General features: G+C 45.1%; 1 protein-coding gene across 1 annotated transcript in view; it reads left to right on the forward strand.

Annotated features, from left to right (window-relative positions):
* The window catches only part of LOC112561184 (tumor necrosis factor receptor superfamily member 16-like), a 33,822-nt gene that overhangs the window by 11,583 nt on the left and 9,078 nt on the right, over positions 1 to 13,161 (forward strand). The window contains exon 2 of the mRNA XM_025233542.1: positions 6,010 to 6,699. Coding sequence (XP_025089327.1) covers positions 6,408 to 6,699 — 292 coding nt within the window. The 5' untranslated portion in view covers positions 6,010 to 6,407. The remainder of the gene's footprint in view (positions 1 to 6,009; positions 6,700 to 13,161) is intronic.

Here is a 13,161-nt window from a genome sequence, read left to right on the forward strand (position 1 = left end):
GGTCCCGGAAATATGTTACGATCTTTAATTTTTCTTCCCTGCGTAAGTCTCGGAAGCTAATTACAGTATTTTCCGTCAATTAGCTCTCTTGCCGACTCGCTCGCATTTTTCACAAAACGGAAACTGAACTGAAAGTTGTCCACAGATGAACCAAAGGCAAATCCACTTCTCCAAACTCTTGCTCCGTAGACTTCTCTCGCCCTCCGACACATCGTCGTGAATAGTCAGAAGGTCACGACCTCACGGGGCATGCGCCAAGTGCTTTTGAAGAGAGAAGGTCCGCGGTTACCCTCCCACACCACGAGTGGGAGGTGACTTGTTGGGAGGAGCATGCGCAGCATCTTTTTCAGTACTGATCTTCTACTCTAATGACGAGTCTGAGGATGTTTATAATTTCATTGTTGTTTCTTCGTTTAAGTTAAAGCAAAAGGGAGGCTGGACATTGTTTTTGTCACGGTGTAGGGTTTGAACCACTTAGGGTCTATCACCACGTGGCCACATGTTGACTTGCAGCAGGAAAGGATATGATGACACATAAGGATGTTATTAATCGGCAAACTCCGCTGATGTTTTGGAGAAGACGGGGCTGTAAAAACAAAGTAATGTGGATGTACTGGACTTTCACCAGCCACCTCTTTACCTCGAAGTCGACATGTTTGAAAGTTTGTCAACAACATCGTTACGAACGATATTCACCTCAGATCTGTCATCTGTATCGTTACCGTCCTCGGAAGTAGCCTCTACTTTCAGCAAGTGTCTTTATAGTTTCGAGGAATGAACATTCAGCGAGGGCCGTCTGTGGTTTGTTGAACCTTGAAGTGTTTTATCTTTTAGTTAACGTCTTGTCAAGTATTTCTTGAATGTTTATAGGTTCAGATATGACTGACAAGTGTATATTTTGTACGTGTACGTGCAAGGGAAGGCAGAAAACCCAGAATGGAATGAAATTACAAGAAGACATACACGGTTAGCACGAAGACCTTACCCCATCCTTTCCCCAAGTAGAAGGAGAAGAAAAGCGGGATGAGGATGAGCAAAGAGAGGAAAGTCTTTTAGACGGTTGCTATACACGATTCCCAGCCGAAGATTCGGCCACTAATCCTGGTCCTCAAATGAAAAGGATTGCAGTGGCGACGATGAGGAGCGTCGCACTCTCCATCAAATATTGACGTATTAGGTCAGGGCTCGCCGAGACTCACTTGCTTCCTACGTGGTCTACAATCCTTTGGCCGCCCCGGCCTGTCCCGGGCCTCGCTTTAAGACCTCTGCAGATTTACTTTTGAAAACGCATTCAAAGCGTTTTCCCACGCACCGAGAGAAAGATGACACAAACGTTAAAACGATCTGCCGGTGTTTGAACGTTAGAGCCCTGTGGGCAGGCGGCCACTCGCTCCCCCGTCTCTCGCCATGGAAGCTGCTTGCCAGCTAAGTGGGTGCAGTCGTGACAGTCGCAGACAGCATCGAGTTTCATTGTTGTGCTTGATCTTCAGACTGGAAAGAAGTGAGATAAATACTCCCCCACCCCCACTTCTCCCCATCGCCATTGTGATGAAACCTCGTTCGTGCACTACCAGGCATTTAACTCTATTTCTTTTAGTTGAACAAATATAGCAAAAAAGAGAAAAAGACCGAAGAAAGAAAAAATATAATGGGTTAGTTAGAATGAGGATGTAAAAGGATTGTAGTGAGTGCGAAGGTGAAAGGGGAATGAGTGACAGTGTGTATGAGAGAGAGGAAGAGAACAGGTGACAGTGAATAGCATCAGGTGTGTGTTAGGTGTAGGCAGTGGTGTAGTAGGCGAGGTAATATTTAAAACAAAACAAAAACAACCTCTGATCGTATACGCATAAATCGAGTATCGGCCTGGTAGTGAACCTGCGTGCGAACTTACAGTAAATTTCGGGTGGGTAATTTTTCTTTTTACCTGGCATTTCCAGCTTCGTCAGGGTTTTATCTGCTTGTTTGAGTTCCTAATGAACATACCCGGCCACAGTGTCAGTAAATGCAGTTTGGTGTATCAGGGCTTAGTGCACAATGTGATGGGTGGATGAGCGACAATTTGTGGTCAACTGGTCAGTTCTTGTCGTAGACTCATGGTTCGTTGAGGTGAGGCTACTGGAGTGGGTTGTGAACAGTCAAACAGCTTCATCACTAAATATTTAGACTTTCACTGCTAAGGTCGGACTATCAGGATTGAATGCCACTGTATTTTCGAATATTGTCACTTTTTTGTTTTAGAAACTGTCAGCATTGCTATCTCTCTTGAAAGACTCTAGTTCTTTGATTTTAAAACGAGGAGATAGGTGTCGATCTACTCATGTTCCTTGACCATTGTGAGTCAACTCAGCTTCCTGGTCGCTCGTTCCCAATGTTATGCTCGAGGTAGGCAAGAACTTTAATGTAGGGCTGGAACTTGCTTCTCTGTGGTTTACATGGTTTACATGGTTGTGTCTGCAATCACATGCGAGATACTCCAAGATTAAGAACAAACTGAGCGTTTTAACCCTGCTGTATGTTGTTAGTTTTTTTTTTATTTTTATTTATTCAGTTCTTTATTTCTTTATCCTGCCATTCCCAGCCGACATTTATTGCTGAATGAAATCAGTAGCGCCGACTGCTTCCCATATCAGCAAGCAAGATCGCTGCAGGTTCCTGAGCTTGTCAACGTACTTACATTATTCAGTATCGGCCGTGAGCATCACCTTATCTGATCTTGTGTCCAAAAAAACAAAAAACAACAAAAACAAAAAACAACAACAAAAAACAAAAAAAACAACAAAAAAAAAACAAAAAAGAAGAAAAAAAAGTTCTTGCAAAAATAATTTTCCATTATATACGTTTTCATAAAAATGTACAGCTAAAAATGTACTAGACTAACAACAACAACAACAACAACAACAACAACAACAACAACAACAACAACAACAACAACAACAACAACGCTTTCACGAGAAGTGACCAACGTACTAGCTACATTCTCTTCTAGACATTATACTACCCTTGTGATACAAAGTCCTTTTAAGATCTCAGAGATACTGCATTACATTATGTTATGATGTCCACAAGTTATACTATTTCCGATATACAAGATACATTTTAACATGCCAGAGATACTGCATGAGAGTATTCTGTGATATTAAATATGTTATAATATCCGCGAGACATTCTATTATCACTGAAGTACGAAGTACAGCATAACATCCCAGAGATAGTATCCGTGAGATATTAAATACTGCAATATCCCCGATATAGTTCATTATCCCGGAGATACATCATAATATTCACGAGACTGAAAATATTCCACATAAGAAAAATCCCATGATACTACTTCATAACACACGATTATACTGTTGATTTAGTTAGTATAAAAGTAAATATCAGTAGCTACATTGCTCCACTTACTATCTACAATATTTTCGAAATTCTACTTTATCTTTCTCAGTTGCTAACTACATTACAAAAATACATTATTGTGTCTCATGGATGCTAAGTGGCAGCGGTAAAAAATCCCTGATATTATCTTTGGTGAAGACAGCTTTATGAATCCAGTAAATGTCTCCAGTAGTCTCTGAAATAATGTTTTTCAATGCAATTTTGTGGTGTTGTGTCGTTAAAACACAGTATGGCTGTAATGTCGACAGCTGCATGTCGCCGTGCGCTCGTCAGCTGCAGGCTGTGATTTCTCTGTTTGATGACCAAAGCCGTGCTTCAAAAACTGTTTGCGAAGATGTTTCCCGTGAATGTGCTAAGTCTCTGGAGCACGCGGTGCGAGCCTTTGAAATCCGAGCAGGTGGGTTTCCAAGGAAAATCCCCGGAGAATTGAAAAGCTTTATGGAGGGATACAGTCTCACATCCCCTTACCTCCCCCAGCAACACTCACCCCCACCCGCATCCTGGTCCCGCTACGTGTGGGCGGCGTCCTCACGACGGTATGCGTGCCCATCAACATCGTCGGTGGGTTTGTGGCGGGTGGGCTTGTTCGTATGTGTGTGTTGGGGCGGTCTGGTGTGTCACTGATACAGTGAGGATTGACTGTCGTGGGTTCAGTTCTCGTCACGGCACGCTGTTTTTTTTTTTTTTTTTCTGTATGTGGCATCTGCTTACAGGTTGGCTGGCTTGCCATGATATAGCCATAGTTTGCTGGCTCGGCGGAAAACACTAATACCTCTCTCCCTCCCGCCAGTAACAATAACAATAATAAAAGTTTGCGTGTATAGCGCCTTACCTCCCCTGTTGGACAAACTCAACGCGCTTTACAAATGTCGTGTTGTGACGTGAAAATAAGGTGACGTCAAAACAAAATGACGGTACTCTACGTCAAAGTTCAATATTGTATCGGGTGGGTGAATGTTGTGAACTTTGACATTTGACTTCAGGGTTCAGGAGGTAACAGCTTAACACCCTGTGTCTTTTATGGATGAGAAACCTAGGGCACAGACTTCTGATGTTCACCTTTTTTCCCTCTTCTCACTTTCTGTGTTCCATTTGTTCCTATGTGCTCATGTTTTCCTTGTCGCACGTTCTTTGTCGTTCCATGACCATCTATATCCCGTTCCCATGTTTCCCTCGTGTTCCTACTTTCCTCTCTCGTGTCTCCCGCTATCTGTTCCTAAGTTTTATTTGTTCTCTGTTCCTATATACCTTTATGTTACTGTGTCCGTATATCTCTCTGTCCTTGCTATATTCCTATGTCCCTGTATTCTCTTTATATTCCCCACTATATCATGTTCCTATGCCTCTATTCTCTTTTACATTCCTATCTGTCCCGCTTCATGTTCCTGTGTTCCTTTCTGTCCCTCTCTACTCGCTGATGTGCTTCTCTCCAACCCACCCGTTCCCGCCGTTGGCTCAGTTTCATGTACATAATGTTCCACAAAAGAATTCCTTGTAAAGGCATTAGTCCTATTCCCGTGCCCCTCAATCCCCTCTTTGCGTTCTCCCCTATCCACCCTATCCACGCTCACCACCATGTAGCAGTACTTTCCTTCTCTCTCTCTCACCTGGGTCTTCCTCTCTTCTCTAGGCATCTACTTTTGATGACCGGCAACTTTGCGATACATCAACAAGGCGACTAGGTACCATTCAGAATTTAATGCTCTCTTAATGGCGAGGCGTGCCTGCCGTGAATGGCGAGCAAAGGGTAGGCGACTTCTCCGAGTACTTCGCCGCTTTGATCTGTCTTGAACGGCTCGCGATCACTTGTGCCGTGCTGTACGGTCTACAGCACAAAATAACTAGAATTAAAAAAATATTCCCTTCCCCAACCTACACAAAACCTCCCAAAGATTGCCACATGAACAGTTGCAGAATACAGACGTGGCCACAGTTGTAGTGGTGGTACAGAACTACCAGTAGGTAGCGGGGAAGAGCTGTACAAATCTATAGATTAAAGAACAGTTGTATATATGTAGGTACAGCTGTGTGTATATAGCTGTATATATGTAGGAACATCGGTATATATATATATGTAGGTACAGCTATATATTTATATAGGTACAGCTATATATATGTAGGTACAGATTGGTACAAACTTACAGATGTACGTGCAGCTGCAGTTGGCCGTTGGCGCTGATTATTCGCAGTAATTGTTGACATGCTAATTCACTCTTCTTCATAGTAGCTATTTGCATCCATGGAAATACTACTTGTCGTATCACTAAGACAGATATCACACTGGCAAGGGCTAGCTTCAGACCCTACCAATCCTCACGACCTGCACCTAAATTTTATAATGATATCTGTCTTGAGGTCGCGCAAACTAAGATCATAGAAAGTGATTGTTAAAAAATGTTTAACGATTACAATGTTATATATTCGTCGAGATTAGACCATGGTACATGAGCATGTCAGTGCGTTTATCTAGTTTAATAAAATGTGCTATTGGAGGACAACTTTCGGAGATCTTCTTGACGTTGTTGTAGTAATGTTGTGTAGGAGAGCAAACAACAATCAGGAACATTCATAAGAATTTCCAGCACTAAGACTCCACTATGCTGATGGTCTTTGCAGGGTTTTCAAGGCACTTCCGGCGAGGCAGCAGACAGGAGGCCTCACCTGTCCCTCCCGACGTCTACTGTCTGTCCGGACACCCACGTGTGGTCAGAACAGATTGCCAGGTGCTGCCCCGTGTGCCCGTGGGGCACCGGAGCCTGGAGCCTTGCGCTGTCCCCTTGGACTACGACTCCGACCCTGATGACAAAGATGACGAAAACTTCGCAAGCGAGGACTCCAGGCCAGCAGCCACCTCGTCGTCGTCATTACCAAGGGACAGCAGCACGACCCTCAGGCCGGACGCGGTTGCGGCCCCTCCTGGTTGCTGGCCATGCGTCAGCGGCGTAACCTTTTCGCCCAACGCCAGCCACCAGGAGGCGTGCCGCACGTGCAGCACGTGCCCCAAGAACGCACGCATGGTGACCGCCTGCAACGCCACACACGACGTCGTGTGCGCATGCGAGGAGGGCTTTTTCCGGTCGGAGGAGACAGGCCAGTGCGTGCTGTGTGACCTGTGTCCGGCGGGTTGGGGCGCCAGCACGGCCTGCGGCAGCAGCACCAACACCGTTTGCCGCAAGTGCCTCAACGGCACGTACTCTGACGTCCTCAACGCCACGGCTTCGTGTCGCCGCTGCACCGTCTGCGGCGAGGGCCAGCGGATGCTGCAGACCTGCACCGCCACCCAGGACACCATCTGCCTTAGGAAGTGTGCGTATATTTGTGTATATATAAATATCAGTGGAGAGTTTGCCTTTAATATGAGGCAGCTATAACTGAAAGTTTTACTTTAGGTTTTGTTACTGGTATATTTGTTTCCATTATAATACCCACTGCAAAAAAAAAAAAAAAAAAAAAAAAAAAAAGATGCGTTGCTCAGTTTTTAAAGAATTAATAAAATGCACTAAAATAAAAGAAAATATCTTAATAAGCTATCAAGGGATTATTTTAAATCGTCGGCGTCATTGTCAGACATCTTGAATATGCTTCTAATAATCTGGATGTCTTTTCATGACTATTGCAAGTTAAATCATAGCTCACCATCATTTTGCGCACCCGAAGATGCCCGTACTCCGAAACTCTCTACTAGTCTACAGATGTTCGTCCTGTCTTGTGTGTGTGTGCTTGAGTGAATCACACACGCTAACACACCCACTACATTCAAATGAAAACGCATGAAATGGATGTTGCTACTATAGATTCTATTTTTAAAATTGTTTCCCCCATCAGCTCTTTCATCTTAAGAGCTATTTCTAAACCCTCGATGCGAAATCGTCACACACTCGTGCGAACAGACCTGCTAAGAATGGAGGAGGTCTAACGGTTGCCGGAGATGACTTGTTTGATAACGGGCTTGTTAGCGCTGCCGGTGATGTCAGCCCGACTCCCACTGCAGTCACATCCCAGGCAGGGTTTTATGAGCTCACACAAAGCCCGCTTCTTTATGGCGATTCCAGTGGCGTGCTGGCTGGAGATGGTTACTGGGGTGGAGGGCCACCCGGTCTCGTGAGTAGACGGCGGTGTGCGCGTCGTTGATTACCTGCGTTCACGTCAAGTCCTCGTAATGACGATGTCAGCGGCGGAAGTCTCGTCGGCAACGAGAACGTAAAATGTAAACGTCCGACTGCCTTCCTGACCTCTGTTGCAGATGTTGTGGCCGAGTGACCTTTGCAGACAAATACTCCCAAGAGCGCGAGACGATGAGAAAATTTTGCCAGAAGCCGCCTCCTGCCAGACTTTCTTGCTGTTTCGGATGGAACCTGTCAATCAAACTGTTGGTGACCAGTCAGCGCGGGGTTTGATGTGCGCCCCGCCCACGAAATCCATGTTGTAGCAACCTGAATATTGTTACACTTTGTGTAGCATGTTACAGTAAATTCTTAATGTGAATTCCAATCAGAGCAACTTTTCGCGCTATTACGCGCTTTTCGAATGAAAAAATCAAATTAAAAAAATTAACAATCTCCGTCCCCCAGAAGGGGGAGTAGGGGCCATCATAGGTCACCTGGCGCATTTTTTGCAGGCTGGACCTGAATGCCAGTTGCTGTTTATGTTAAAAGCTTTCTGCGGTAACTTTCTGCCCCTTGTTGCTACACCTTTGCCAGGTATTCATTCATAATCAATAATCATCAATAACCACTCGTAAGATCGTCGGGTAAGTCGGATCTCTAACTTCTCAGTATCACCCTTGCCCAACGATTTCCAGTCTAGAAACTTTTGGCTTGCTTCCTAAACTTTGTCACGTGCTAGGCTGTCTGACCAATCACTTCGCAGTTTGCTACAGGCCATCCGGTCTTTGGCCTTTACCTAGGTTGCTGATTTTAGTAAACGTAGAAGACTTCGTTGGTAGAGATAGTTCTGGGGTTGGTGGTGATGGAGTGAAGGAAAGCGAAAACATACCGACACTTCTCTGTTTTGGACCTGAAAAACAAAGTTCGGGAAAATTAAGGGCTTGAAGTGGGGAGAAAGGTGGAGTTAACACCTTTTTGAAGAGGTCTCAATACGGACAAAGGTCAAGACTAGAGGAGATCATACTGTGGATGACGGAAGAATAAAAGCGCCTTCCTTCCATCAGGACATCACATCTGTTTGGCGCTCGTGACGTGCACGCGGTGACGTGTTCCTGTCGCTGGCCGCAGGAACCTTCTGCCCCGTGTTTGCCGCGGAGGAAAGAGGCCCTACAAACCTGCAGGGGCTGTGAGGGCGGAGAGGGGTTTTTTTGAAATTTGGGCGTAAAGGGGGAGTGGAGATTGGTTGCCGGGGAGGGGATTAGAGGTGAAGTTATTAGAGGGGATTTGACAAGGGAGTCCAGGAGGAGCTTTGATGGTTTTGGGAAGGATGGAAATACCGAGTAAGGTATATAGGAGTCTTGTTATCCTAAAGATAGTGATTCTTCAATTTTGTTTTGAATTTTGAAAACACAAGTCCCTTGGGGTCGTGGCTTGAAACGCGCACTCAATAGTCCACTGTTGCGTCTCCGTACACCCTTCCTCGTCACACTTTCGCTCTAATAGTCATCATCCTCGTTTCACACGAATCTCCTCAACCTTTCCCCCACCAGCTCCCACCTTCGCAACTTCCCACCTGCTGTTCCGGCGCGACCGCTAAGCAAGCATCCTATACGTGTACACGTGTACAGTGTACAACGGCTGAAGATTGGAGGCGTTCCAGCCAAGATTGCCAACAGACCATCCAACCTAACGAAGTCTGATAGAGGCATGCTTTGACGTCATTTAATGAACCTCGACGAAGTCGTGCACACGAGAGGTGGGGAGTGTGTGTGTGTGTGGGTGAGGGAAGGAGGCGAAGAACTTGAAAGAATTCCTTTTAAAACATAGAAGTTTGACACACCTATTTCCCGGCGCGACGACAGTAAACAGAGCAGCACTTCACAAGGAACCCATGCTGATTCCGTTAAAACGAAACGAGGAGAAAGCTATTATTGATGTGTAAAGAACGCCCTCATCCTCACACTTTCAAACACCCTTAGCCACACGCCTTAGCCAGTACAGTTGGTTTATTTAGCAGGAAAGTGCTTCAAACCTTGCGGTGATTTCGCACTATGGAGTGGAGGAAAGCGGAGTACCCGGAAAAAATCTCAACACCCAGCCATTCGGACATGTGTCATATATAAATATAGTGTCCCGAGGCGAGATTTGAACCCTAACCCGCTGACTGCAGTTAGTACGCCGTTAGTCCACAGTATACCCAGAATCCCAAACGCTTAGCTTAGTCGTGACGTCACACCCTGACATGGCGCTGGTTCTTGCTGGGTTGCATTTATCACTGCACCGTCTGTTCACACATCGCTTCTACCTGTTTTTTTTTCTCTCCCTCAAAAAGACACCTCGGAAAATGATCTTGCGACTGTCGTGTCTGCCGACCTTCTTGTTATCCAAGAACGTGTCATTAATCTCTTCTGCTGTACCGCTCATTTCTCGTCCCTTGATCGTTCTGCCATCCCTCTTTGCTCTAGTCTCGCGCATCCTTTTTTTTTTAACTACTTCTTGGTAATGTCATTCATCTCTCTTCTTGAATCTCGCATCTTCAAACTTTTATAAAAAAAAAATTTTAAAAAAATATCTTGGAACCATTCTCTGCTTCGGGTGTGATGGATCCGAGCTGCTCCGTCACAGAACGAGCTTTTGTCAGAAAACTTGTGTGCGCGCGCGCGATTAACATTCTGCTGGTGGTCAGCCAGTCGCTGAGGCGTGGTCCCTCCTTGTAATTACGCCACTTTTGAAACAATAACGATCCGTCCAGCTTGAAAGGGCTGCGGCAGGGGCCAAAGGCAATTCGCGCCCGGCTAAACGCTCCAATTTTCCAAGCTCAGACGATCAAAGCGATCCGCCCTTTGATTGGACTTCACGCTTCTAATTGAAATCTTCGTTCGGTCGCAAGCGGCTGCCAGAGAAAGGGGCGTGGTCACCCACCGTCACTGAAGCGACAGAGCGTGGAGAGTTCTTTTAAGTGCTGCTGGCGGTTCCAGCGTGGCTCAAAGCGGGAATGCCTGAAGAACAAGATTCATTTATGAATAGATCATTAGAGTTAATGATCAGCGAGGATTCCTTCTGCCGTTGCTAGCTTGGCTGGGTGTCCTCGGCGATTTATGAACACTTTTCGTTGATATTTTTTCTTTTTCTTTCTTAAACAAGTTAAAAACGAATCAATCTGATTATTTCCACTTACTCCGCGTTTGCTCCTGGCTCTCGGTTGCCCACAGCATGTCCCTTTGAAGGATGGCTTCCACCGGAAGCAGTCTGCGCACGATGGTCAGCTGTGATGCGCAGCTGTGAAGCAGCGGTGGGAGGCTGCGGAGATGGGGAAGCTGCAGTGGCAACATTAAAGCATGGCGTGGCGGCGTTTGCTCAGGGCTGCAGGCAAGCCCCCGGCTCTCCCATGATGACTAAGGCGCCGCCTGGCGGCGAGCGCGCCCTGCGATTGCGTCCTCATCAAAGGCTCGCTGCCTTCAAAGGGCTGAGCGAGCGCAAGCTAGCCTTTGCAACCGTGACTCGACCGTTTGACGATCAAGGCCGAATGTCGTTCAAACTTAGTGAGGATCATTTCGCTGAAAGGAACCTTTCCTCCCGCCAACAAAAAAAAAAAACCCAAAAAATAAAAACCCAAAACGCTTCTCGGTTTTTTTTCTCTCTCTCTGGCGCTCAGGTCTGTGTGTGTTACATATCTTTGGTGTTGCCATTTTGCAGTGATTGAGGACAATATCATATCTAGATTTCAAAAAAAAAAAAAAAAAAACTAAAAAATTTGTATGTTCCATTTGTACTTTCTATAATTTTGTATTGGATGTATTTCTTGTTCTCCCTTTGTATCAAGTAAAGCTCTCGACATCACTTCGCTTCCATAAATCATGAAGACAACTTTATCGCGTCGCAAACTTAACATTTGCACTAACAAGTCGTGTCTGTTTATTGTTCACCTCTGACCCCAACAAACGATTACTCCTTTTTGTGAAATATTTTTTTAAGAGAACAGTGAATATTCTGAAACGAAACAATCCATAGAACTGCCACAAAAAATCCACCCGTCCCCTGTTTTGAAGTTTGCGAATGAAATGACGGTTTCCTCCGTTGCAGTAATCGAGATTTTTAATAAACGAACTTAAACGGGTAGAATGTCCGCAGTTTGTGTATCTTCAGTTGAAATCCTATATGCACACAGGTTTGTGTGATTGTTCTGCTCATGTTTAGTGTCACAAATGTTTTGCAAGTAGGAAGAGCCGACAAAAGGAGTGCGTGTGTTCAGGGCAAAGGTCCCACAAGCGGACCACATGCACAACTAGAATCTGGTGACGACTGTAGAGACGGCATTACCTCCAGTGATAACGCAAAAAGAAAAATAAATGCTGTGTAGGATCGGGGCGAACGGCAGGCGGAGGATTGTTGGGAGTGTGATAATGATAGAGACTGGGAAAAATACTAACAAAGTGTACGTTCCGAAAAGCTTGGGAGGGAGAAGTTTTATGTATTATGTGAAAAAAATATATAAAAAATATTTAAAAAACAGCCGAGTAGACTTAAAGGAGGATGAGAAGGAGTGGGGAAAAGGGATGTAAAGAACAGTCACTATAACATCCCCCCCTTTTTTTTTGTTGTATCAGCAGGCGTAGCAAAGCGGAAAAGAATAGCGGTTACAACAGCTCTCCGGCAGTCAGGATGAAAGGGTAGCGATTTTTATATCTCCTCCCCACCCTCTCCTCCAACCAGTTTTGAAATAAGTGCGATATATTTTGCACGCGGCAGGAAAGCCGCAAAGGTGACGAGTCCACTGGGGGGAGCTGTGAAAGTCATCGACTGCTGCGCCAACAGCACACGTGCAGGCAGGCCCTCTCCACCGCGTATTAATCGCCAATCCCACTCCTCCACCTATCCACCCCACACACCCACCCACCCCACAAAAACCCTCGCACGGAGGGCAACGTTTTCATAGAAACTTTACTAGAAATTTGCCATTAGGTTCAAAGTTCATACCGAATCTACTCAAGCGTGCAAATTCAAATTCTCTCTCGACTTTAACGAAGATACGTCACATGTAGTAAGTGAGATGTAATTAGATATTTCAAGTGTTCAGTTTTAGAATCTGTTAAGGATTATTTTCCTTCAAATAAATAGTAGTTCCCCCCTTTCAAAAAAAAAAAAAATAAATAAATAAAAAAAATAAAAAATCGTAACCCACAAGTTTGTAATACAATGATATTTAAAAGCTTGGAATAACAAGACCAGGATCACAACCTAACAGTTTACGAAGTCTGCAGTACAACGAACCCCATCAGCCAACTGCTCGACCCGGCGAACTTGCGTCCTGGCACCGTAACCATTATGCAAATGAGGATTTCCACAGGGGCAAGGCGAGTGTGTTGCTTCCGTGCCGTGCGGAGAGATCAAAGGGATTCTAATGCAGGTAGCTTTTTACCTGCGCAATGTTGCTTCTTGCCCTGCTTTATTGCCTCTGGGTTTTGCATTTAACACCAGCGCATGGTGCATGGTCTCCCCTAGCAGGCTAGGGAATCAGGGTTGTGACGTCAGTACCAGTGCGTAGCCTCCCTTGGTTTGTTGTAGCCGCGGTAGCCTCCCGTCATTTGTAAAGGACAACAGTGTTAACGCCAGTTATTATTATTAATAATATCAAATTATTAATAATTATTAGTATTAATAA

Source organism: Pomacea canaliculata, linkage group LG1 (assembly GCF_003073045.1).
Source record: "Pomacea canaliculata isolate SZHN2017 linkage group LG1, ASM307304v1, whole genome shotgun sequence".
Taxonomy (NCBI): domain Eukaryota; kingdom Metazoa; phylum Mollusca; class Gastropoda; order Architaenioglossa; family Ampullariidae; genus Pomacea; species Pomacea canaliculata.